Raw genomic sequence first — 27,791 nt, 5'->3', positions numbered from 1 at the left:
GTTCAGGGCAATCACTTCTAAAGTGTCCCTTGGCCCCGCAATTAAAGCAATGTCCATCCTCAGGTTTGGTGCCTTTTGGGACAGGAGTGGAGCGGGACACCATGAGAGGAGCTGAGGTGGGTCTTCTTGGGGTCTGGGCAGATTCCAGACCTCTAGCAACTAAAAGTAAAATATCCAGAGGAACAACCTTATATTCAGGGCGTGCAGCAATGATTCCCTTGCGTATGGAATCTTTAACACCTTGGACAAATGCACCGGACAGCATTTGTGAATGGATCTTGTCAGTAAGATCAAACCCCAAATCTGTAAACATTTGATACAGTCTTGCATGAAACCTTTCCACTGATTCTCCTTTATCTTGTATAACATCAGTAAGGCCAGCAGCCTGATCTGCAAGTTTGTCCTTAGCCCATTCTCTTAATTGGTTGCAAAAAGTTACTCCGGAGGGGTAATCAATATCACTTACAAGCAGATCTGTACTGAGGTGGCGGGCCATGCTGGGCCAATATGCATCCCCTGCTTTAATAGCACAAATGCTCAATAAATCACGCCATGCGGCGGAATAAGTCTTTTGAATTTGAACTATCCCTCGGTAAAAAGGCATAGGCTGCTTTTCTGGGTCAGGAAGTGATTTCATTAAAGCACTAGCTTGAGTGGGGTTAAAGGCAACATATTTAGGAGGGGCCCGTTCTCCCCGACCCTTGTGTCCGAAGGGATCATCGATAGAACGATGAGCTGAAGCTCCCGCAGCTTCCAATGAGTCCTGGGATACCCTGTCATCCTTTTCCTCATCTATTTCTACGATTTCGGCCCTCCTGCGTGAGGGGCCCGCTTGAGGTGTCAGGACCGGGGGGTGAGAGGGAGTTCCAGATGCGGGGGTGGCTTGCGGGTCATAGTCTTGGGATAAGTAGTCACCGGGAAGTACCGGCATCAGGGCTGAATGACTGGGGGCCGCCATATTGGGGGCGTGAAAGGAAGCTGCATTGGGGTTAAGGGAAGAAGTGGCGGCCATGTTGGATGTGGGCACATCCGGGGCAGACTGTGCCGTACTGGGCATGACCGGAACCTGGGGAGTGGCTTGGGGAAGGGGGTATGGATAATTTGGATAGGGCAGGGCCATGGGATACGGGAAAGGGTATGGCCAGGCTGGGGAGGGCAGGAGAGTTGGGTGAGGATTTGGGAAAGAGGTGGGATATTGGGCCGGGGTGGGGGCGGTTACGGGAGAGGACGGAGAGGGATTGGTAGGGGTGGGTGCAGAAGGAGGAGCCGGAGCAAGGGAGGAGGGGGTAGTTAGCTGGGCGGATGCAGATGGGAGGGGATTATCAACGGAGAGAGAATGCAGGGAAGAAATGGCAGATGAAATGTTAGGATTAGGTACAGGAGGTAGCGTAGGGATGGATGAGGATGATGGGAATGTTAGAGACGGGGAAGGGGAAAAGAAAGATCCATCAGAATTCAGGACCGGGCAGACAGGGGAGGTGATGGGATGGGCTTCGGAAGGATTGGGAGTGGGGAACATAGTCAGCTGGCTATCACCTACTGCTGACTGAACCTTAGGAATAGACATCCCCTGGGCGCCATTTTGGGGCGCTGGCTGAGGGAATGCCCCAGCAATACAATTATTATGATACACAAACAATTTCACACCTTTGTGGTTTATTTCTTCCTCAACCCAACCTTCCTGCTGAATAGCCTTCGCTACTCTGTACCATGCTTCAGCAGTCTTTAATAAATCGTTATCTGTGAGCTTGCCTTTCTTCTCTGTCAGTAATCTACGCCAGCTTTCTGGTTGTAATCTACCACATGAAGGCACAGCAATTTTACACACTTTAGCAATTCTTTCAACGCCTTTAACCATTTCCTCTCCCTCTCTGTCTTCAACTAAATCACATGCGAGCCAGCCCCTACCGGGCTTACTCAATTCCTGCCCCATATTCCCCCTCCCCCTACACCAGCGTCCTAGATATAGGGAAAGACAAGGAAAACTGAACAGGAACGTCTACAATGCTCGACTGCCACCTGAGGATTGTGGGCCCCCCTCAAGTGCGTCTTCCCAAAACGTAGACTAGTCACTGAATCCGCCTACCCGAGGTGGTAGACACGGATTGGAGCGAGGTGAGAAGTGTGTGACCAATCACTTCTCTATCAAGAGAAATAGGAGTGGATAGAATAACAATATAGGAAGTGTAGAAAAGGTAGAAAGGTAAGGAGAAATCCTTAGAGACAGACACAGGAGTTTGAATGACTCCTAATTAAACAAACAAGACAACAATACAATTGAAATACAGTGCATGCATCACAGTTCAAATAAAATCAACAGTAATTCCTTTCCTTTACTCGTGTGACCTAGGTCACCTCCCTCAACCTCGTAGTGTCCCCGCTCGGAGAATGACTTCCTCAAGTCTCACTACCAGCGGCCACAGGAAACAGCAATCCTCTCCGACCCGAATCCTGTCTAGCCTCCCTCGTTACAGCAGTCCACAAGAATGTGGCCACCTCTATCCTCACTCCCGTAGTGCCCCTATAAAATCCCACTTATAAGTCTCACTACTACGTGGTGCTGGAGACAAGCAATGCCTGCTTGAATCCGCCCGCCACAAATAAAAGAAAATTGGAATTCCACCAGCCTCAGCGCTCGAAGCTGTGGGTTACCACCTCTCTGTAAGCAGAGTTACCTGCACAATGGAGCTAGCTAGGCTGTCAAAGTGACACAAGAAGGATCACAGGAAATTATGAGTCTACACAAAATCCACAGTTCCAACACTCCTCTTTTTCCATACAGCCACAGCTACGAGGCTCCTAAAAGAGGTAAACAGGCAAAGAAGACCCCCAGGAAAGCTTCCACAGGTCAACCCCCCTTTTTCCCTACAGCCACAGCCACGTGGCTCCTAAAAGGAGTAAACAGGCAACAGGACTCCAGGCAAATCCCCCGGGTCCACCCCCCCTTTATCCCAAAAGGGGCAACAGACAAACACAGGACCCCCAGGCAAACTACCACGGGTCCACCCCCCCTTTTATCCCAAAAAGGGGAAACAAATAAACATTCAGCCTGGGCACTTAACTAAAACAGGCCAATTCAAACACACCCAGGCAACAGATAGACTAAATGCAGGTAAACAAGTGAGTAACGAGACACCGGGCAAGATATTACCTGTCTTTGATGTCCTCCCGGGAAGCAGTCACAGACACGTGGACGGGTCAATCAAAGGGGCCGGAACATACCGGTGGCTCTGCAGTAGTCTCTACCGTGTACCTGGAGGTGATCAATCTCCTTTCCTTCCGGATTCCTCCGTCCAACTGCGTCTTCCTTAGGACGGCTCACCGGCCGGACATAGCCGGATGCCCCACGTTGGGCGCCTAAGTTGTTATGGTACTTTTTAGCAGTAAACCAAAATGTTTAAATGTCTATCTGTTCCTGTCCAAATTAAGAAAATTGAATTGCGTATATACGCTGAAGTAATTAAGTCTGACACACGGAGTTCAGGTTAAAATAACTTCGAGAAAATTTATTGGCAAGTGAAGAAAAGCGGGCGCGCAGGCCCTTTTAAGAGGCATTTTGCGTCATCATTGATTATCAGAATATCAGTAAATACACATCATTAATTGGATTAATTGTTAAGTGTCTGGATTAGTGTCCACCTATCAATATAATTAATTGGCTCAAAAACTAAGTGGTTAGCTATGTGTCCACCCACCGAGAGGTGGTATTGTTTGGACACGGGTGGGGACAAGGGGCTCAAGCGCCATTTCCCTTAGCATGAGGTTTACTCGGTGGAAAGGGGGGCTTGAGCGTCATTTTACACTGTCATGATGTCAGGTCTGTGGTCAGGTGCAAGGTCTCTTATGAATAGAACATTTCATTACTACAGTGTTCTCATGGCCTTCAATTTATACTATGTTGCGAGTTAGGGGAAATTCAGCAGTTCCTGAGTTAGTCATGTCTTTATAGAAAATACAGTCTTTGTCCATTGTGTTAGATGTGCTGGGAAATTCTGTCATGTAATGTAGTTTTAAAATGAAGAAGTCAGGTTATGAGGACAAAATGGAGGATTTGTCACAGTATGAAATTAAAATGGAGTTAGTGCAATAATTCAATACAAGTTCAATAAAGATTTTTAATAATTCTACATCACCGGTATCTGTATTATAGGGGTTCACTCTGACACCCGGTATCTGTATTATAGGGGTTCACTCTGACACCCGGTATCTGTATTATTGGGGTTCTCTCTGACACCCGGTATGTGTATTATAGGGGTTCACTCTGACACCCGGTATGTGTATTATAGGGGTTCTCTCTGACACCCGGTATCTGTATTATAGGGGTTCACTCTGACAGCCGGTATCTGTATTATAGGGGTTCATTCTGACAACCGGTATCTGTATTATAGGGGTTCTCTCTGACACCCGGTATCTGTATTATAGGGGTTCACTCTGACAGCCGGTATCTGTATTTTAGGGGTTCATTCTGACACCCGGTATCTGTATTATAGGGGTTCTCTCTGACACCCGGTATCTGTATTATAGGGGTTCACTCTGACAGCCGGTATCTGTATTATAGGGGTTCATTCTGACACCCGGTATCTGTATTATAGGGGTTCTCTCTGACACCCGGTATCTGTATTATAGGGGTTCTCTCTGACACCCGGTATCTGTATTATAGGGGTTCATTCTGACACCCGGTATCTGTATTATAGGGGTTCACTCTGACAGCCGGTATCTGTATTATAGGGGTTCATTCTGACACCCGGTATCTGTATTATAGGGGTTCTCTCTGACACCCGGTATCTGTATTATAGGGGTTCACTCTGACAGCCGGTATCTGTATTATAGGGGTTCACTCTGACAGCCGGTATCTGTATTATAGGGGTTCACTCTGACACACGGTATCTGTATTATAGGGGTTCACTCTGACAGCCGGTATCTGTATTATAGGGGTTCACTCTGACACACGGTATCTGTATTATAGGGGTTCACTCTGACAGCCGGTATCTGTATTATAGGGGTTCATTCTGACACCCGGTATCTGTATTATAGGGGTTCACTCTGACAGCCGGTATCTGTATTATAGGGGTTCACTCTGACACACGGTATCTGTATTATAGGGGTTCACTCTGACACCCGGTATCTGTATTATAGGGGTTCATTCTGACACCCGGTATCTGTATTATAGGGGTTCACTCTGACAGCCGGTATCTGTATTATAGGGGTTCTCTCTGACACACGGTATCTGTATTATAGGGGTTCTCTCTGACAGCCGGTATCTGTATTATAGGGGTTCACTCTGACACCCGGTATCTGTATTATAGGGGTTCTCTCTGACACCCGGTATCTGTATTATAGGGGTTCACTCTGACACCCGGTATCTGTATTATAGGGGTTCTCTCTGACACCCGGTATCTGTATTATAGGGGTTCATTCTGACACCCGGTATCTGTATTATAGGGTTTCACTCTGACACCCGGTATCTGTATTATAGGGGTTCACTCTGACACCCGGTATCTGTATTATAGGGGTTCACTCTGACAGCCGGTATCTGTATTATAGGGGTTCACTCTGACACCCGGTATCTGTATTATAGGGGTTCACTCTGACACCCGGTATCTGTATTATAGGGGTTCTCTCTGACACCCGGTATGTGTATTATAGGGGTTCATTCTGACACCCGGTATCTGTATTATAGGGGTTCACTCTGACAGCCGGTATCTGTATTATGGTAATTACTCTCCCGCGAGGGCCGGATCCTCCCAGTACCGGAAGTGACGCCATGCGGAAGCCGGAAGTGCGCAGTTGTCGCGCTGTGAGGCGGGGTTTCTGTGGGCGGAGTCAGTGTGACCGTTACTGGCAGGGAGCACGCGGACTGTGGTGTCGGATAGCAGGTAACGGGTTACCGCACGTGGCCACTGCATAGCGTTACCATGGAGACTGGCATGGAATGAAAAGTGCTGCCGTGCTGTATGTAGCGTTCCAGTGCTGCAGGATGGTGACTGCCTCAATGAGGAGTGCAGCATGACAATGCTATATACCGCAGAGGGGAGACAGTGAGGAGTGCACCATGTCAATGCTATATACCCCAGAGGGGAGACTGAGTGAAGAGTGCAGCATGTCAATGCTATATACCGCAGAGGGGAGACTGAGTGAGGAGTGCAGCATGTCAATGCTATATACACTGCAGATGGGAGGCAGTGTGGAGTGCAGCATGTCAATGCTATATACACTGCAGAGGGGAGGCAGTGAGGAGTGCAGCATGTCAATGCTATATACCCCAGAGGGGAGACTGAGTGAGGAGTGCAGCATGTCAATGCTATATACCGCAGAGGGGAGACTGAGTGAGGAGTGCAGCATGTCAATGCTATATACCGCAGAGGGGAGACTGAGTGAGGAGTGCAGCATGTCAATGCTATATACCGCAGAGGGGAGACAGAGTGAGGAGTGCAGCATGTCAATGCTATATTCACCGCAGAGGGGAGACAGTGATGAGTGCAGCATATCAATGCTATATACCCCAGATACGAGACTGAGTGAGGAGTGCAGCATGTCAATGCTATATACACCTGAGGGGAGACTGAGTGAGGAGTGCAGCATGCCAATGCTATATACACCAGAGGGGAGACTGAGTGAGGAGTGCAGCATGTCAATGCTATATACACTGCAGAGGGGAGACTGAGTGAGGAGTGCAGCATGTCAATGCTATATACACTGCAGAGGGGAGACTGAGTGAGGAGTGCAGCATGTCAATGCTATATACACTGCAGAGGGGAGACAGAGTGAGGAGTGCAGCATGTCAATGCTATATACACTGCAGAGGGGAGACTGAGTGAGGAGTGCAGCATGTCAATGCTATACACTGCAGAGGGGAGACTGCCTCAATGAGCTCCCAACTGTATTACTGAGTGCAGCGTTTCAATGCTACATACAGTAGGGGGAAGTTGCCTTAGTGAGGGGTGCTCTATACTGCAGGGCGGAGACTGAGTGAGGAGCACTGCGTATCAATGATATATACAGTAGGCAAGGGGGAGATTGTCAGTCTTAGTGATGAGTGCAGCGTGTCAATGCTACATACATTTGCAGAGAGACTGTCTCCATGAGAAAAGCAGCATGTCAGTGATAAATACTGCAGAGCAGCACTTTTCATGCCCTGGCTATCAGTATGGTGACATTATGTGGGTGTAGGAGAACATGGCGGATCTTGTAACCGATGGCATTGTGGCAAATATTCATACCAGCATAGCAGTATATTCCAACTGATATTTTGGATAACTTTCTGACTGCTAATAAAGGGTTAATAGGCAAAACTGTATGTTAGTAATATAATTTCATTTGTTGCCACCCAAGGCCAACCGATATTACTGCTCACCCTCCTGGCTAGCAAAGTATTATATTGTGATAAATGGTAGATGGGGGGTAACTTGAAGGATCACTATAGGGTCAGGAACACAAACATGTATTCCTGACCCTATAGTGTTAACACCACCATCTAGCCCCCGTGGGCCCCTCATGCCTCCATTCATTTAGTAAAAATCTTACTGTATTAATGTCACATATTCATCCGCTTATAAAAATGTGGTTAATGACATTTACTGTCCACACAGGAAAAGTTGTGCCCAGCAGCAACCTAATCCACAGAAGGGTTAATGCTGAGCAGCAATTATGCAAATGAAACCTGGTAACTGTATTTGGGGTCAAAGGCCGGTTACAGATCTAGAGGAGGGGTATTTAGGCCCAGTTCTCATCCTGCTCAGTGCCCTGTCGTGGTTTCCCTTGTGGTTGTCCGAGAGCGCGTTCCTGTTTATAGTTTTCTACCTGGTTTGGCTTTGTTTATTGACTTCTCTGTATTCTGGTATCCTGACTCCTGGCTTTCCTCATCGCTGTGTCCCTTTCTGTGTTCCCTGACCTCGGCTAGTATTTTTGACTATTCTTTGTACGTTAAATCCGTCCATTCTAAGGACCGGTAATACGTTACTTATTTGTCATCCGTGCTATACAGTTCTACGTGCTGGATCAAACAGTAATCCTGACAATTAAAGCCTGAAGCTGTAAATCTGCATGCTGTTAGACTCAGAAAAACAAGCAGTCTGCTGACATAAGGTAGCCTGATCCAATCACAATGCTTCCCCATAGGATTGGCCTAGACTGACAAAGAGGCAGATCAGGGGCAGAGCCAGCATGATTCAAAGACAGCCCTGGCCAATCAGCATCTCCTCATAGAGATGAATTGAATCAATGAATCTCTATGAGGAAAGTTCAATGTCTGCATGCAGAGGGAGGTGATACTGAATCACAGGATGCTGTGCACAGTGCTGCCCTGTGCTCTGCTGACCGCAGATCTGAGTGGAGGGAGGCATATTATGCCTCCATCAACTCCGAAGTCCCTCTGGTTCACTCTGAGTGACTGCAACTGGAGGTGTTCCTAGCTTTCAATGTAAACACTGTATTTTCTCAGAAAATACAGTGTTTACATGAGAGGTTGCAGGGAGCTATAGTTCTCATCTGAACAACCTCACTAAGCTGAAGTTGTTCAGGTGACTATAGTGTCCCTTTAACATTTTTTTTTTGTTTGTATCTGATAACTTGTATATATGCAAACTTCCAAACACACGGTCTCTCAGAATCCATTTGTACTGCTTCTCCCTCTATTGCAATAAAGACGTGATTCTAGTACGTAGTGATTTCACTACTCCAGCCTCTGCTCTGACTGGTTAATTGGAAAAGGCTTTTTCAGAGTGTATTGGCTATGTGGCTAACAGCACTGAAAGGGTTAAAGCCTGCCCTGAACTATTACATGCTAATCAATTGTTGGAGGTCAAACCATTGGACTAAGACCTGGTTAGTCACTAATGTGACTATTGTTTTGGGTTGACATTTGCCAGGTCCCACCCGATGCCTTATCTTGCTTCTGGCCTTCCTGAGTAGTACAATCCACATGTGTGATTTTAGTTCCAGACAGGAACTCCTTGGTTGGCTGTGAATGTGCTCAGCTGACACGATCAGTCAGTGAATAATCACCTGACTTGTCCACCAGCTTCCCCTTTTTGAGATTATTGGAAGGGTAGGTGCTCAGCAGCACCCAGGTACGTTTTTTTTTTTTTTTTTTTATATGGCTAGAACTGTGTGATCAATTATGCTAGGTTGGCATGTGGGCGGGCACTCTTGGTACCATAACTATGACAGTGAACTGCAGGGGTTATGATGCATAGAGTGCTTCTTTAAAGGAACACTATAGTCACCTAAATTACTTTAGCTAAATAAAGCAGTTTTAGTGTATAGATCATTCGTCTGCAATTTCACTGTCATTTAGGAGTTAAATCACTTTGTTTCTGTTTATGCAGCCCTAGCCACACCTCCCCTGGCTATGATTGACAGAGCCTGCATGAAAAAAAAAAACTGGTTTCACTTTCAAACAGATGTAATTTACCTTAAATAATTGTATCTCAATCTCTAAGTTGAACTTTAATCACATACAGGAGGCTCTTGCAGGGTCTAGCAAGCTATTAACATAGCAGGGGATAAGAAAATCTTAATTAAACAGAACTTGCAATAAAGAAAGCCTAAATAGGGCTCTCTTTACAGGAAGTGTTTATGGAAGGCTGTGCAAGTCACATGCAGGGAGGTGTGACTAGGGTTCATAAACAAAGGGATTTAACTCCTAAATGGCAGAGGATTGAGCAGTGAGGCTGCAGGGGTATGTTCTATAGACCAAAACTGCTTCATTAAGCTAAAGTTGTTCAGGTGACTATAGTGTCCCTTTAACTATAAGAATTGTTGAGAAGTTACAGGCATTGTACAGTTTTGGCAAACGCAGTCAGTGTGAAATAATGGTTTAATTCTTCTCTAACTCAGCGATTTAGGCTCGATCTAGATGCCTTTATAGATCTAAGCACAGCCGATATAGGGCGAAACTCATTGGCTGAGAGCACTTACTCTTACACTCTCAGCCAGTGAACACAGCTCTGCTTAGCTCAGTAGAGAACTAGATTATTTTAAAAGACTAGACCGCTCAGCGGGCCTAGGTAAGTACCGTATTTATCGGCGTATAACACGCACCGGCGTATAACACGCACCTCATTTTTAGAAAGAAATTCCAGGAAATTTCCCCTCATCCCATAGTGTTCCCCCCTCATCCCATAGTGTTCCCCCCTCATCCCATAGTGTCCCCCCCCCTTTCCATAGTATTCTCCCCCCCTCCCCTCCCATAGTATTCTCCCCCCCTCCCCTCCCATAGTATTCTCCCCCCTCCCCTCCTCTCCCATAGTATTCTCCCCCCCTCCCCTCCCATAGTATTCTCCCCCCCTCCCCTCCCATAGTATTCTCCCCCCCTCCCCTCCCATAGTATTCTCCCCCCCTCCCCTCCCATAGTATTCTCCCCCCCTCCCCTCCCATAGTATTCTCCCCCCCTCCCCTCCCATAGTATTCTCCCCCCCTCCCCTCCCATAGTATTCTCCCCCCCTCCCCTCCCATAGTATTCTCCCCCCCCCCCTCCCATAGTATTCTCCCCCCCCCCCCATAGTATTCTCCCCCCCCCCTCCCATAGTATTCTCCCCCCCCCCCTCCCATAGTATTCTCCCCCCCCCCCTCCCATAGTATTCTCCCCCTCCCCTCCCCATAGTATTCTCCCCCTCCCCTCCCCATAGTATTCTCCCCCTCCCCTCCCCATAGTATTCTCTCCCCCTCCCCTCCCCATAGTATTCTCCCCCTCCCCTCCCCATAGTATTCTCCCCCCCTCCCCTCCCATAGTATTCTCCCCCCCTCCCCTCCCATAGTATTCTCCCCCCCTCCCCTCCCATAGTATTCTCCCCCCCTCCCCTCCCATAGTGTACTTCCCCCTCCCTCCCCTCCCATAGTGTACTTCCCCCTCCCATCCCTCCCATAGTGTACTTCTCCCCTCCCCTCCCATAGTGTACTCCCCCCCCCTCCCCTCCCATAGTGTACTTCCCTCCCCCCCCCCCATAGTGTACTTCCCTCCCCCCCCTCCCATAGTGTACTTCCCTCCCCCCCCCTCCCATAGTGTACTTCGCTCCCCCTCCCCCTCCCATAGTGTACTTCCCTCCCCCTCCCATAGTGTACTTCCCTCCCCCTCCCCCCCCCATAGTGTACTTCCCTCCCCCTCCCCCTCCCCCTCCCCCCCCCCCCCCCCCTCCCATAGTGTACTTCCCCTCCCATGATTACTTACCTGTCCTGAAGCATGGGCCGGCTTCACAGCGCGCACCGCGGTACAGGAACTTTAATTTCATGTTCCGGTTTCCGGCGGGACTGAAAGGAAGTGTGCACACTATTGTTCTGGGTGAATAGTCCCAGGCCCCTTAACCCTGAAAGGATAATTATTGCAGGTTTTAATAAACTGCAGTAATTACCTGTCAGGGTTAACTCCACCTCTAGTGGCTGTGTACCAGACAGCTTCAAGAGGGACATTCGGGTCTAACTGACACTGGATGAAGTCACGCTATGCATGAAGACATCCAGCGTCACCCAAAACCCTATAGGAAAGCATTATATAAGTACTAATGCGAATTAGGTCTCCCCCGCCAGCAAGGGAGGAGTGGAGGGGGAACCAGAGTCCTCACCGAGGGACATCGGCTATCAAGTCAGGTAAGCGACAGAAATTGGGTTTTAACCAAAAAACCTACTCCACGGGGAGGAGGGGGTGAGGGTGCCTTGACGGAGGTTGCACTATAGGGAGCTAAAGTGCCAGGAAAACAACCCTTTAAAGTACTGTAATAATTAAGGTAGAGGCCTGGTGCTACACTCCTCTTGGATAGCCCTTGACTGTACCTAGATTTGACTCAACTGACACCTGTGACACCCCATAACCTGGGCTGCAATAAGTACTGTGGATGACTAACTTAAAAGTGCACTGTGACTTGTCTAGAAATTACACCAATGAACAAAACTTTGAAAATGACCATTAACTTGTTAACTTTTTAATGTGATCCCTTTTAATGCTTCCTTTACATTTTATTTTAACGATTTAGCAAGTGACATCTTAATCCAGTTCAGACCAGGGCACACAAAACAAACAGTTTCTGTTACACTCTTCCACTATCTGTATTCAGTGACTGAAAAGGGCATTTATTGTTTTTATTTTTTACATTTATTGTGATGATTGACAGCCAAGATGGATGCCCTAGTTGCTAGTTAGAGGCAAACAGAGCAATATGACTTCTCTTCATTATATTGTTTCAGAACTCTCAAACCCATATTTGCTCAATATAGAGCCTAGTTTCTCAACCTGTGGTATGTGTACCCCTGAAGGTACACCAAAGCTTGGCCCCTTGGGTCAAATGTAGGTGATGAGGGAGCTGTATTCTTACGATGTTTCTACCACTGCTTTCTCGTGTGGCCCTGCGGTAATCCCAGGAGCCGGGTTATGATGTCACTCTGGCATCACTAAGCATCACGCCAGGGAGCAGTTAAAGGGACACTCCAGGCACCCAGACCACTTCTGCTCATTGGAGTGGTCTGGGTGCCAACTCCCACTACCCTTAACCCTGCAAGTGTAATTATTGCAGTTTTTCATAAACTGCAATATTTACATTGCAGGGTTAACTCCACCTCTAGTGGCTGTCTATTAGACAGCCACTAGAGGTCACTTCCTGGGTTCTAGCACAGGTTTCCTGTGCTAGAGCGTCGCTGGACGTCCTCACGCTGTGTGAGGACCTCCAGCGTCGCTCAAAACCCCATAGGAAAGCATTGAAATGATTTTTCAATGCTTTCCTATGGGGAGACGTAATGCGCATGCACGGAATTTCCGCGCATGCGCATTAGGTCTCCTCGGCCGGTGAGCGAGATTAGTCTCGCCCACCGGCCGATGTAATCACTAGGAGGAGCGTCGCGGAGGCGGAGACAGCGGCGAGGGACATCGCCGCTGTCCCAGGTAAGTGACTGAAGGGGTTTTCACCCCTTCAGTAACCGGGGATTGGTGGGTGGGAGGGAGAGGGACCCTCCAGTGCCAGAAAAACGGATCGTTTTTCTGGCACTGGAGTTTCCCTTTAAGGAAGAACACTAAGATTACACAAATCCCACACTGGACCCCAGAGAAAAGATCTACTCCAGCTCTCCCAAAGGAAGGGAGGCTGGGAGGACTTAAATAAAAACAATGTGTGAGTGTGTGAGAGAAAGTGTGTGTATGTTGGTGAAATTAGTGAGCGTATGTTGGTGAAATTAGTGAGTGTTTGCCACTGAATATGTGTGTGTCAGTTTCCTATGTGTATAACTATAAAGTGTGCATTTTCTTTTGTGACTTTTATACTTCAGATTAATATTTCATACACAATATTCACATTATGTCATATTTATTCTAAAAATATTCTCTGCTAGCCTTATTCAGGCTTGTTCTCCAGTATGGGATTTACTTAAAGCGGCACTGTCATGCCGAACTTACCTTTCCTCAATCTCTTCCTCTTCTCTCCCTCTCTCAGGATCTGTTATTTTTTTCTTCCTGTCTTCTTTAGTTTTCTTTAAAATCATAAGACAAAGTAGGGACTCTTTGCCTTATGGAGGATTCCTCCGCTTGACCAGCTCTGACCAGCGGAGGAGCAAAGTGTGCTTCATTTCCGCTGGTCAGAGAAATGTTCCCATGATCCTTACCTTTCCTCCCTGTTCCCACGATGCTTCCTGTCATTTTAGACGAAACTGCCGAAATGCGCTCTAACTGAATGAGAACAGTATGTTCGTTTCTTGTAGAACGCAATTCGGCACTTTGTTCGGATCGCAATTTCATTCTAATGAATGAAACTCCGATCCTATTCATTGCCGCGGCTGCATTTTGCAGCCGCTTAGTAGATAACTCCCTAATTCCCACGGTATTAGGGAGCTATCTACTAAAAGGCTGAAAGACCTAAATTGGTCTTTCAGCCAAATTTACTAATACTAAGTAAAGATTACTTAGTATTAGTAAATAATATGCCCCTACTTGCTATACCGCGAGTAGGGCCATGTCTAGTAAGCAGTGAGCAGCCTAATAACCTCCCCACCTCCCCTTGCGCGGCTGGTGGGGGCCCCCTAAATAACAATAAAGGGGGGACCCCTACTGTCCTCCCCCCCCCCCCGGCCCCCACCCCTGAGCGGTGGATGGGGGCCCTAGATAAGAATGGGGGGGGGACCTACCGTCCTCTTCCCCCCCCCCCCGGCCCCCACCCCTGAGCGAGCGGTGGGTGGGGCCCTAAATAAAGATATGGGGGGGACCTACTGTCCTCCCCCCCAGCCCCCACCCCTGAGCAGTGGGTTAGGGCCCTAGATAAGAATGGGGGGGGGACTACCGTCCTCCCCCCCGACCCCGACCCCCACCCCTGAGCGGTGGGTGGGGGCCCTAAAAAAACAATAGAGGGGACCTACTGTCCTCCCCCCTTGGCCCCCACCCCTGAGCGGTGGGTGGGGGCCCTAAATAAAGAGAGGGGGGGACCTACTGTCGCCCCGGCTAAAAAAACAATAAGGGGGGGGACCTACTGTCCCCCCCGGCCCCCACCCCTGAGCGGCGGGTGGGAGCCCCCCCCCATCAAGGTGACTAGGGGTCCCAAGCCCCTAGTCACCCCTCCCCCCACCCAAATCAAACTATCCCCTACCTACCCCCCTCACCCTAAAAATAGTGAGGGGGGAATAAAATAACTAACCTGTAAAAAAAACAAAACAAAAAAACGTACTATTTGACGTCTTTTTTCTAAAATCTTCATTTTTCAGCCCCAAAAAAGGGCAAATAAAAAGCCATCATACCCGTCGAACTTAAAATAAAATAAAAAACCCGAGCGCAAAAAAATTATCCATCATGGAGGGCTCCGTGCAGAGTGAGCTACGCAGGGCGGGGCAAGGCTTATAAAGCCTTGCCCCGCCCTGCAATTAGGCTAAGAACACTCTGATTGGTGGGTTTAAGCCAATCAGAGTGCTCTTTGTCATTTTACACAGCGTGGGAAAGTTATTTGGCATTTTCCCACGCTGTGTAAAATGACACAGAGCACTGTGATTGGATGGCTTGAAATCCATCCAATCACAGTGCTCTGTGTCATTTTACACAGCGTGGGAAAGTTATTTGGAATTTTCCCACGCTATGTAAAATGACACAAAGCACTGTGATTGGATGGATTTCAAGCCTAGTCACCTTGATTGGGGGGGGGGGTTTCATTTAGGGCCCCCTCCCGCCATTCAGGGGTGGGGGCCGGGGGGGACAGTAGGTCCCCCCCTTATTGTTTTTTAGGGCCCCCACCCACCGCTCAGGGGTGGGGGCCGGGGGGAGGACAGTAGGTTCCCCCCATATCTTTATTTAGGGCCACCGCTCAGGGGTGGGGGCCAGGGGGGGCGAGGACAGTAGGTCCCCCCCCACCGCTCAGGGGTGGGGGCCGGGGGGGGGGGGAGGACGGTAGGTCCTAAAAATTAGGTCCCCCAGGTCCCCCACAGTAGACATGCCCATACTCGCGGTATAGTAGGGGCATTCGGGAGATTTTAATCTCCCTTGTGCTATTATGGGGGTCATATTGACCCCCATAGAGTGAGGGGGGGGACATGGGGGGCTTATGAAGTGGCGGTGAGCACTGCTCCCTGCCGCTTCTATCTGTACATATTACAAGGAGGGAGCTGCGTGCCGGTAGCTCCCTCCTTGTAATAAACCGAACGAGCAAACGAACACTGATACAGTGTTAGTTTGTTCTTCTGATTTTTTCTATTCATTCATTCGTCTGTCTGATGAATGAATGAATAGATGAAATTCCCGTTCGCATGTCTAGTGTGGGCAGATGACGTGTCCCACAGGGACTTCACCTACCCACACAAAGATGGCGGCGCCCTGAATATAGATCGGGGCAGAAGATAAAGATTTAATCTGGGGGGCTTAGGGGTATTTGGGGGTGACTAGGGGGTCAATTGGATGTAGTGGAGGCGGGAGCGGGGTTAAAAAACAAAAAACGGGATTCGGCATGACAGTGCCGCTTTAAGTATGAGTGTCTACAATTTGCATTTAGAATTTACTTTTTCAAGGCAGGGGTTCTTAGGAATTTTCTTTTTAGACACTGCTCTGTTAAAGGTTTAGAAGCACTGATAGAGAGCACAAGTAAACAGAACATTAAAAGGTCGTTAAATGCAAGTGTCTTGTAACGGATTGTTTTGCCCACAAGAGGTAAAAGCTGTTTAGGCGATATTCCCCTTTCCAATACACAGGCAGCTACTATAAGCACCAAAGGGTAAAAGAACCAATCACAGACTTACACATTTCAACAATCCCACAATGCATCACAATCCCTCCTCTCTGGGCTGGAGATAATTGGGAAGTAATGCAATTATCTCCAAGGACAGAGACAAAACTTCATTACACACATGTTAGTAAAAAGACATAAAATTACACACGGTTGCTTTTATCACATAAAACCCATACATTCTACATATCCCCAGATATGCTTAGATCTTAGATCTGAGCGCACATTATTACCGAATGGCGCTCAGATCACATACATACAGGTCAATCGCCATGGAGTCAAAGTCTTTCCCATAGTCTTTCGTTACACGAATAGGCTCCATGGCATGGCTATCTGGGATGATGCTGTTCATACGGTCAAACTACCGAATGAACAGTCAGTCGGTTCCACTACCGAATGCAGAGGAAAGGAGGCTGGCGGCTCAGCGGTGTTCGCGCAATTAAGTGTCCGTTTTCAGTTCCATAGTTTGAGCGCTGAACACCGCTGGCCGTTCGGGAGTTAAAATGGCCACTGCCACGTGTTCGGCAAACGAACAAAGGCCACCCAGCGTTCGTCAATGAAGCTGCGGTTAACCGCAGCTTCTGGGCGGTCAATTGACGGCACACTCCAGTTCCCAGGTGGTCCATCGATCGGTACTTTGTTCGGTAGATTGAATCTACCGAACACCCCGGCAGAAAGGCACGAATAAGCCTTTCAGCATGGAAAATAAAAGGTTTTAACTGCCGGGCCATAGTCTAAAGGGAGCAGGCGAGCAACCGGGCCTTCTCCAGTGCACAGGGGCGAGGTTGGTTCTGCCACATGTCTCTACACACCTGACATTCTGTGGAATACTTCTTCGTTCAGCCATAGCAAGACTTAACAATTACTACAAGCACCATGATCACTTCACTGAGTTGTGTTGAGCATATTGCCTGCCTGCACTCTGTATGTGCAGTGTACGAAACGCTGCACACACAGAATTTATCCCCTCTGTTCTCTTTGGCGTAATTCCACCTCGGGCATTGTCATTAGACAGAGTTCCGTATTACTAAGATGAATTCTATTATATTGGCCGTCTAAAGGGGAAGGCTGCAAACCAGAAAAATCTGCAGCTTTTGCAAGCGGTTTCTAACTATACCCCAAATTAAAAAAAAAAAAAGCATAATTAAATGCATGCATGTTTTCATTGGGTGTATATCTCCTATATAGTGATTCATTTATTGATTGTATATGGCTGTGGAGTGTCCCTTTAACAGTATTGTCAAGTTGGGTTAACCATCTTTCTGATTTATGAAACACCACTATATTAAAGGAACATTGAAGGCACCCAGACCACTTCAGCTAGTTGAAGTGGTCTGGGCGCAACGTCCCCTTTGCACTTAGTGCTGCAATGTTAAACATTGCAGTTCCAGAGAAACTCTAATGTTTACATTGCAGCTCTAAGTCTGCCCACAGTGGCTGTCTACCAGACAGCCACTAGTGGGCTTCCTAAATTAAAATGGACCTTTGGTCCGGTATCTGACGCTGGACGTCCTCACGCTCTGCATGAGGACATCAGCGTCAGATTTTTCCATTTGGAAAGCATTGATTCAATGCTTTCCTATGGGGAGGTCTAATATGTGCACGGCATTTACCGCGCGTACGCATTAGTGCCTGGCCAACGGAGGGTGCAGAGCCAGGACCCAGAAAAGGTAAGTAAATAAAGGGTTTTCAAACCTTTTATTTACAGGGTAGTCAGAGGGAGCTATGGAGCCAGGAACACAGCTTTGTATTCCTGGCACTTAAAGTATAATTTTAATGAAACTCTGTCTTTTGTTCTAGTCTAAATGTGTTCTACCTAATAAGTTGGAATTGTTTTATCTCCCAGGAGCTGGAATTCCCATAAGAACTTTCCTGGTCCTTTTATCTTGTGCTATTGTGTATTGGAGAAGATGTATGGATTGGTGGTGCTAAATGTAAGTAGTATGTACAGTAGATTTGTTGAGTTTTTTAAAAAATCGTTGTTTTTGTGCAAGAGATTTACAAGCATGTGTAAAGTGCCACAACAGCACGCAAAGGTTTATCAACAAAGATTTTGACTTAGCACATAGAAACTGCACATTTTTTATAGTATTATTATTTAAACAAGCTATACAGTAAAATATAGTGAACTAAAAGCATGACATAGGTTGATTTCAGGGAATGGGATGATTACTAAGATTACCATATGACATGCAGTAGAACTGAACCAATATTTAAGCCAATGGGGTTAAGCTTAGCATTACAATACCACACAATAAAAATGAAAGAGTAAAAACAACAATAATTATAAGATCACTTAGCAAGACAGTAAGGTAGGCATGAGTCTGCTGTCAGCAGATGAGCGGCATTAGGCTTGTAGCCGGAATCAGCCAATTCCCTTCAGCGGCAGGGTCGGAGTTTCTGCTAGAAAGTCTGATAGTGAGGCCTCAGAGAGGTTCCAATTTGTTGCGATCACGTGGACCAGTCTCACCACTCCCCAAGCTAGGACTCTCACTGTGGCCATGGTCTTCCTCCGAGGGGGGCAGCCCGAGGATCCGGTCATAGGCTGGGTTTTTTTTCCGGCAGGTATTCCTCCTCACACAATTTTGCTGCTGTAAGATACGGCGCCTAGTGCCACGTAGTCGAGGCCATCGGGTAGGTAGCAGAGTATGTGATTTCATTGGCTTGCTACCCGGAGGTGGTTTTCCAGACCTTTTTTTCTTGCCTCTCTGAGGTCCCTCCTGAGGTGCGAGCGGGATGGGCTCTATGTGCCGTCGGAGTCTCGTCCAGAAGCGCCAGAATATTTCCTCCAGCCACACCAAGCAGAGATCCGTAGTGCTCTGGTGTGCTCCCCGGTTTCTACCAAGCGTGAACATATCTGGAGGGCTGGGATCCGCCATCTTGGAACATCTAAGTGTGCAGAGTTAACGGCTGAAATCAGGAGATAGATATGGCTAGGGCTGTACGTAGCTGCCCAGTGACAACCGGGATAACCCGGTTGTCACTGAGGGGGGTCCACTGAGGGGGGTCCAGAGGGGGGTGTATTAGGTCAGCAGGGTCACACTGTGAACTGTGTGGGGCTAGGAGAGCGGCCGTCTCTCCCTGGCTCTGTTAACAGTAGGCCACAGTGAGGCTTTTGGGTTCCTGGAGGCTAAAGGTTTCGAGTGAGGTCTTAATCAGGTCTCTTGTGAACCCACAACATGGGTAGTGTACTTTGGTAGGTATTGTAGCTCAATAGTGGGGATAATTTCCCTAGGATTCGCAGTATAGTTAAGAGCTTGTGTTGCATGCGTCTAGGCAGCGCCACGGTCAGGCGCCACGGTCAGGCTTAGATTTTTAAGCACCTTAAAATAATAAAACAGACCAGTACTTGAAAATTGAGATGAAGTGGTTGGCTGCCTATAGAGTGTCTTTAATGTGCTCTTTAGGTCACATGGAACCAAGCCAAGCCTTTCCTAAACTGGCAATGGCCATGGTAGTCCAGTAGCCTCTGATGGCTTCTTTCAAGATTGATTCCATATGTACATAGAAATCTGTCAGCTCAATGAGTGCTGCATGATAAAAGATAAGGGTGGAGCCAAAGACCATAGAAATGATATATCAAGGGAAAAAAGGCTAGGATTAAAAAGTTATGTTTTTATAAATCTGTTAAAATTAAATAAAATAAAAGTGCTCATTTTCTTTAGAGTTATGCATATTTTCTTTAATGGATTCCATATTTACCCACAAAAAATATATATATTTTATATTACACCGGCGTGCTTACATGGAAATGTATAAATTAGTTTACTATTTTGTGATATGACTATGCAGCACCGTACAAATTTCACAGGTCCAGTACATTGTTGTTATTATTATTCATGTGCATGTAGTGATGAATCTATAAATGGGAAAACATGTCCCCAGACAATGAAAGCATTACTTGGGTAACAACATTAACAGAAAGTGCACAGGTCATAGAAAAGCAAAGTGTTTAGATTGCAGGTTGATTGTGGCTCCTCTTGCTGTTACCAGATTGTTACTCTAATCATTATCCGTCCTCTTGTAGGATGTTTGTGATGATGGGACTTGTAACTGAAAAGGCACGGTAGGCTGTGCATGCTCCCAGAACTGCCTTAAATTGTTAGGTATTTATCTCTGGGAGAATAAATAACAGCAAAGCTAACAATTGTTTTCCGATTATTTATTTAGGTTGAAGACCCAACTTGTTTTTGGTGTCAAATAACCACGATCAATGGTCTAAGGACATACGAAAACAAGGAGTATGAGGATATGTACGCAGATCTGAATTTGCTGTACACAAAGTCATACAGAGATATTGAGCAACTAAGGCCCATCTCATTGTCTGTTGGAGAGGTAATTCACAAACTGTTTCTAAAACTTCAATCTACCTATATTCCAGGTTATCACACATTTAAAGACCATGTCTACATATAGAGCCTGTATAAAGAAGATTTATACACTCAAAATACCAAAAGAACTTTAGCTTAATGAAGGGGTTTTGTATACAGTATATAACATGCCCTGCAGTCTCACTGCTCAATTATCTGCCATTTAGGAGTTAAATCACTTAGTTTATGCAGCCCTAGCCACACCTCCCTGCATGTGACTACACAGCTTTCCTACGCATTTCCTGCATTTTTTAGCTTCCCTTGTTGCACAATGTGTTTATTTTATAATTTATCTCATGCTATGTTAATAACCTGCTAGAGCTGCAGCAGTCTCCTGTGTGTGATTTAAGTTGAATTTTATGGCAAGACAGGAGGCTTCATATTTGCTTAATATTTCTTTACTGAACCCTCCAGCAGCAAAGAAACAGTTAACAACAGATAGATACAAATCAACCAATCAGAGGGCATGACAGTAGTATGTATTGTAATCAGGCTCCTCTTTCTTTGCTGCTTGCCTCCCAGGTGAGTGTATTTCAATTACAGTCTCTTACATTTAAGACTTTATTATAAATATTCTTATATATTATGTCTTTCATTATATATTTCTTCAAATTAAACTTGGTTATTATAATGGATTTATTACTTCACAGGCTACTGCTTAAAAAGTGCCTGTGTTCTTTCATATTTCACATCTTTTGACAGTTTTTCTCCTTGTTTCTATTTCTACAAGTGTTCCTCTTAGACGCTTCCTTATAATTTTCTTCTCTGTGGAGCGCCACTGCAGCGCGGTGCCTGTCTGTCGTTTTGCTACTTTTGCTACTTTTACTTGTTATCCAACATGTCCCTGACACCTTTCTACTCGCGGCAGCCATCTTACGTGTTTGCGGCACTTTCCTGCCTTTTTTACCGATCGGGAAAGTGCAGCACTAACAGACTTTTTTACAGCTCTGCTCTGCTTTTTGTCGGATTCTATCAGGGAAGTTCACCTAATTAAAGGGACATTCTGCTTAGTGTCCTTTCATAGAGTTTCAGACATTTGAACTTTCGATTTCCATGCAGTAACCTTTGCCCCGGGGTACACTTTACCATTAAGAGACTTACTAAAGTTGGTTCGTCATTAAAAGTTAGTTGCGTGGCTCGATGTGTTCATCAATACATCCCTCTTACGACCACACTCAGCGCCCCCTCAGGTCCTCTTTTCTTGTCATATGTCGGACCTCACAAACCGGCCTCAGGCCCGACAATTGCCCGTTGGATTAAGTGGCTACTCACTCTGGCAGGGATTGAGCCCTCTTTTGGTGCCCACTCAGTGAGAGGTGCGGCTGCATCTTCTGGACCTTCTGATTTAGGCCCATGCTTCTTTATCATTGACTTCTCCGATTTAAAACCACAAATATGAAGCCTCCTGTCTTGCCGTAAAATTAGGGATTATTCTAGCATAGTGACCAAATAATCTAAATTTTATTAAAGACAGGAGGCGAATATATTCCCTCCCTTCTTCTCCAACCCTAAGCTATTTTCTTCTGAACTACTTTAAACATGTCTCATATATTTACAGATTCTGTTTTATCCTTTATGCATTATAACCATTTATGACACAAGTCTTTATATTGTTACCTAACTGACATCCTTATCTGTTTTAATCTATTTGATTTATTTAATATACCTGTTTAAATCTATCTGATTTCTTTAGTATATTCGTACATTAGCTAATTTTATACTAACCTAGACGTTGCCTCTGGCAGGTTTTTTATAACCTAACCGAGTTAGGACATTGTGTTGGTCTTTTATGGTACCAATAAACCATACTTTCACGATGTCTCTTTTCTCTTTCCAGTATGAGAATCCATCCACTTTACTACATGGATCCTTCTTCGGTTCCTAGTTTACCTGGTTGACTATGCGACTAAATTTATCTATTGTTTTAACTGTTCTAGATTACCTGATTGAGTCTCCTGCGAATCACAAGCATCAAGAAAGAGGAGCCTGATTACAATACATACCAGTGTCATGCCCTCTGACTGGCTAATTTTTAGCTATCTATTGTTCACTGTTTCTATGCTGCTGGAGGTTTCAGTAAAGAAAGATTAAGCAAATATTCGCCTCCTATCTTTAATAAACTTTAAATTATTTGTTCACTATGCTAGAATAATCCCTAGTTAACAGAGCAGGACATAAGAACTTCTAAAGTAAATGCATTGTGCTGTAAGATCTGATTGAAATTGAAACCATGGGAGCAGTGGCTAGGGCTGCATCATAGAATAAAAGTGATTTAACTTTGTGGCAGAGCATTGAGCAGTGAGACTGCAAGGGCATGATCTATACACCAACGCTGCTTTATTATGATAAAGTTGTATTGGTGTTTAGAGTGTCCCTTTAAACAAATAGTGGCTGTTCATTTTATAAATCTAATGTATACAAGTAGGATGCCCATGTTCATGCAACACATTTCATTTGGTGGAACTGGAATAGTACATAAAATACAATTTTTGTGAAAATGCTTTATGTACAAGAGGAGAGTCATGAGGATCACACACAAATTTGCAATTTGTAAGAAAGATGCCTTTCAAATAAGATAAAACATTTGTTGAAACAAGATGCATTATTTTTCTTTATCAGTAAACTTGGCGCAACACAGTATATTTCAGATATTCGTAATATAATCAGCATAACCAACACCACAGGGTGTTTAGAAAAACACTATCTATTTAAACTGTAATTATTTGGTTACTAAAAATCAATTGCTAGAGCCATCATGTTTTTGCAGTAATTGTTGGGAAACGCAAGTTTGTTTGTAAGCCAGAGGCTTAAATTACACAGTGCAGAATCCCAAGATATATCTTTATAGTGTTGGCACGGTCCACATCCTACACTTATGGGCCATTTTGCAATTAACCCATGCATTATCAATGGGCCAACACAGTCTTCCTTGCCTTTTGAATTTTAATAAACATGTCCTGTTGGCAAGCATTGATAATGCTGCTCCTTAACCCCTTAAGGACACATGACATGTGTGACATGTCATGATTCCCTTTTATTCCAGAAGTTTGCTCCTTAAAGCGGCACTGTCATGCCGAACTTACCTTTCCTCAATCTCTTCCTCTTCTCCCCCTCTCTCGGGATCTGTTCTTCTTTTCTTCCATTCTTCTTTAGTTTTCTTTAAAATCATAAGACAAAGTAGGGACTCTGTCTTATGGAGGATTCCTCCGCTTGACCAGCTCTGACCAGCGGAGGAGCAAAGTGTGCTTCATTTCCGCTGGTCAGAGCAATTTTCCCATGATCCCTAGCTTTCCTCCCAGTTCCCACAATACTTCCTGTCAGTATTGCCGAAAGTCCTGTCACTTAGACAGAACGCCGGCAAAACTGCCGAATTGCATCCTAACAGAATGAGAAGAGTTTCTCCATTGGTGTTAGGATGCAATTCGGTACTTTGTTCGTATCGGAATTTCATTCTAATGAATGAAACTCCGATCCTATTCATTGCTGTGGCTGCATCTTGCAGCCGCTTAGTAGATAACTCCCTAATTCCCACGGTATCAGGGAGCTATCTACTAAAAGGCTGAAAGACCTGAATTGGTCTTGAAGCCAAATGTACTAATACTAAGTAAAGATTACTTAGTATTAGTAAATAATATGCCCCTACTCGCTATACCGCGAGTAGGGGCATGTCTAGTAAGCAGTGAGCAGCCTGTGGCTGCTCACTGTAAAAAAAACACCTAATAACCCCCCCCCCCCCCCCGCGCGGGGGTTAAAGATGGGGGGGGACCTACTGTCCTCCCCCCCCTGGCCCCCACCCCTGCGCGGTGGGTGGGGGCCCTAATAAAATAAGGGGGGGGACCTACTGTCCTCCCCCCCTGGCCCCCACCCCTGCGCGGTGGGTGGGGGCCCTAGTAAAATAATAAGGGGGGGGACCTACTGTCCTCCCCCCCTGGCCCCCACCCCTGCGCTGTGGGTGGGGGCCCTAATAAAATAATAGGGGGGGGGACCTACTGTCCTCCCCCCCTGGCCCCCACCCCTGCGTGGTGGGTGGGGCCCTAATAAAATAATAAGGGGGGGGGACCTACTGTCCTCCCCCCCTGGCCCCCACCCCTGCGCTGTGGGTGGGGGCCCTAATAAAATAATAAGGGGGGGGGACCTACTGTCCTCCCCCCCCTGGCCCCCACCCCTGCGTGGTGGGTGGGGGCCCTAATAAAATAATAAGGGGGGGGGACCTACTGTCCTCCCTCCCTGGCCCCCACCCCTGCGCTGTGGGTGGGGGCCCTAATAAAATAATAAGGGGGGGGACCTACTGTCCTCCCCCCCTGGCCCCCACCCTTGCGCGGTGGGTGGGGGCCCTAATAAAATAATAGGGGGGGGACCTACTGTCCTCCCCCCCCTGGCCCCCACCCCTGAGCGGTGGGTGGGGGCCCTAAATGAACCCCCCCCCCCATCAAGGTGACTAGGGGTCCCAAGCCCCTAGTCACCCCCCCCACCCAAAACATTCTATCCCCTACCTACCCTCCTCACCCTAAAAATAGTGAGGGGGGAATAAAATAACTAACCTGTAAAAAAAATAAAATTAAACTTACCATTTGACGTCTTCTTTTTTCTAAATTCTTCTTTCTTCAGCCCCCAAAAAAGCCAAATAAAAATCCATCATACCCGTCGCACTTTAAAAAAAAAAAACCGAGCGCAAAAAAAAATTAATCCATGTTCACCCATGGAGGGCACGCCGCGTACTGAGCTCCGCAGGGCGGATCAAGGCTTATATAGCCTTGCCCCGCCCTGCAATTAGGCTTAGAACACACTGATTGGTTGGTTTAAGCCAATCAGAGTGCTCTGTGTCATTTTACACAGCGTGGGAAAATTCAAAAGAACTTTCCCACGCTGTGTAAAATGACAGATCACTGTGATTGGATGGTTTTCAAGCCATCCAATCACAGTGCTCTGTGTCATTTTACAAGCGTGGGAAAATTCCAAAGAACTTTCCCACGCTTGTAAAATGACACAGAGCACTGTGATAGGATGGATTTCAAGCCATCCAATCACAGTGCTCTGTGTCATTTTACAAGCGTGGGAAAATTCCAAAGAACTTTCCCACGCTTGTAAAATGACACAGAGCACTGTGATAGGATGGTTTTCAAGCCATCCAATCACAGTGCTCTGTGTCATTTTACAAGCGTGGGAAAATTCCAAAGAACTTTCCCAAGCTTGTAAAATTACACAGAGCACTGTGATTGGATGGCTTGAAAACCATCCTATCACAGTGCTCTGTGTCATTTTACAAGCGTGGGAAAGTTCTTTGGAATTTTCCCACGCTTGTAAAATGACACAGAGCACTCTGATTGGCTTAAACCAACCAATCAGTGTGTTCTAAGCCTAATTGCAGGGCGGGGCAAGGCTATATAAGCCTTGACCCGCCCTGCGGAGCACAGTACGCGGCGTGCCCTCCATGGGTGAACATGGATTAATTTTTTTTTTTTGCGCTCGTTTTTTTTTTTTTTTTTTTTTAAAGTGCGACGGGTATGATGGATTTTTATTTGGCCTTTTTGGGGGCTGAAGAAAGAAGAATTTAGAAAAAAGAAGACGTCAAATGGTAAGTTTAATTATTTTTTTTACAGGTTAGTTATTTTATTCCCCCCTCACTATTTTTAGGGTGAGGGGGGTGGGTGGGGGGGTGACAAGGGGCTTGGGACCCCTAGTCACCTTGATGGGGGGGGGGGGGGTTCATTTAGGGCCCCCACCCACCGCTCAGGGGTGGGGGCCAGGGGGGAGGACAGTAGGTCCCCCCCCTTACTGTTTTATTAGGGCCCCCACCCACCGCGCAGGGGTGGGGGCCAGGGGGGAGGACAGTAGGTCCCCCCCCATATCTTTATTTAGGGCCCCCACCCACCGCGCAGGGGTGGGGGCCGGGGGGGAGGACAGTAGGTCCCCCCCCCTTATTATTTTATTAGGGCCCCCACCCACCGCGCAGGGGTGGGGGCCGGGGGGGAGGACAGTAGGTCCCCCCCCCTTATTATTTTATTAGGGCCCCCACCCACCGCGCAGGGGTGGGGGCCGGGGGGGAGGACAGTAGGTCCCCCCCCTTATTACCATTTATGTTTTTACAGTGAGCAGCCACAGGCTGCTCACTGTTTAGTGGACATGCCCCTACTCGCGGTATAGCGAGTAGGGGCATTGGGGAGATTTTAATCTCCCTTGTGCTATTATGGGGGTCATATTGACCCCCATAGAGTGAGGGGGGACCTGGGGGGCTTATGAAGTGGTGGGGAGCACAGCTCCCCACCGCTTCTGTCTTTACATATTACAAGGAGGGAGCTGCACGTCGGTAGCTCCCTCCTTGTAATAAACTGATCGAACAAACGAACACTGATACTCAGTGTCAGTTTGTTCGTCTGATTTTTTCTATTCATTCATTCGTCTGTCTGATGAATGAATGAATAGATGAAATTCCCGTTCGCATGTCCAGGTGTTTCACTGGGCATGTGCGGGAATCTCACAGTCTGTGTAGTGTGGGTAGATGACGTGTCCCATAGGGACTTCACCTACCCACACAAAGATGGCGGCGCCCTGAATAAAGATCGGTGCAGAAGATACAGATTTAAAAATAGGTAATCTGGGGGGCTTAGGGGCATTTGGGGGTGACTAGGGGGGCAATTGGATGTAGTGGAGGCGGGAGGGGGGTTAAAAAAAAAACGGGATTCGGCATGACAGTGCCGCTTTAAGGGGTTAAAGGCAAACCTTTATTTCTCTGGAATTTACATAATTTAATACATTATTAAAATTCACCTATCAATTGTTTTAACCTTTTTCAAATGATGCTCTTTTCTTTTTAATGTACACTAAAGATTTTTTGCTTGACATCCTAGTCCTATTCAGTCCTGGTATGGGCAAGGCACACATTGCATTGGAGGAAGAGTAACAGAAAAGTTTGCAATATTCAATGACATAAAAAGAGCAGCACTTTGGGCAATCATTGACCGGAAGCCAAGATAGGCGCACACAGTTCCAGCGCAGAGATAAATACAGTGGTGTTCCTTTAGGGATGTTTTATTGGCTTTAGTTTGCAATTTTCCATGAAGTTATTTGATGTCTGATTTCCCCCTTCCCCCTCATGTAGCTTTGTATGGTGTTTTGTGAAGAGCTGCAGTGTTGGTGCCGTGCCACACTGGAGGCAGTTGCATGCAATGCAGAGAATGGACTGGTGGAGTGCTTCCTTCTGGACCATGCTAAGCTTTGCCCTGTGCAAAAAAGAGAGTAAGTTATCTTC

At 46.6% G+C, this 27,791-nt stretch overlaps 1 protein-coding gene across 1 annotated transcript in view; it reads left to right on the top strand.

Moving 5' to 3' along the window:
* Window positions 1-8,940: 8,940 nt before the first annotated feature.
* Window positions 8,941-27,791, top strand: part of TDRD12 (tudor domain containing 12) — a 53,489-nt gene continuing 34,638 nt past the window's right edge. The window contains exons 1-4 of the mRNA XM_063437460.1: window positions 8,941-9,068; window positions 18,019-18,106; window positions 20,343-20,507; window positions 27,642-27,778. Of these exons, the coding sequence (XP_063293530.1) occupies window positions 18,083-18,106; window positions 20,343-20,507; window positions 27,642-27,778 (326 nt within the window). The 5' untranslated portion in view covers window positions 8,941-9,068; window positions 18,019-18,082. The remainder of the gene's footprint in view (window positions 9,069-18,018; window positions 18,107-20,342; window positions 20,508-27,641; window positions 27,779-27,791) is intronic.

Source organism: Pelobates fuscus, chromosome 12 (assembly GCF_036172605.1).
Source record: "Pelobates fuscus isolate aPelFus1 chromosome 12, aPelFus1.pri, whole genome shotgun sequence".
NCBI lineage: Eukaryota > Metazoa > Chordata > Amphibia > Anura > Pelobatidae > Pelobates > Pelobates fuscus.
The sequence above is the reverse complement of the archived record's forward strand: the minus strand, read 5'-3'. Positions and strand labels throughout refer to the sequence as shown.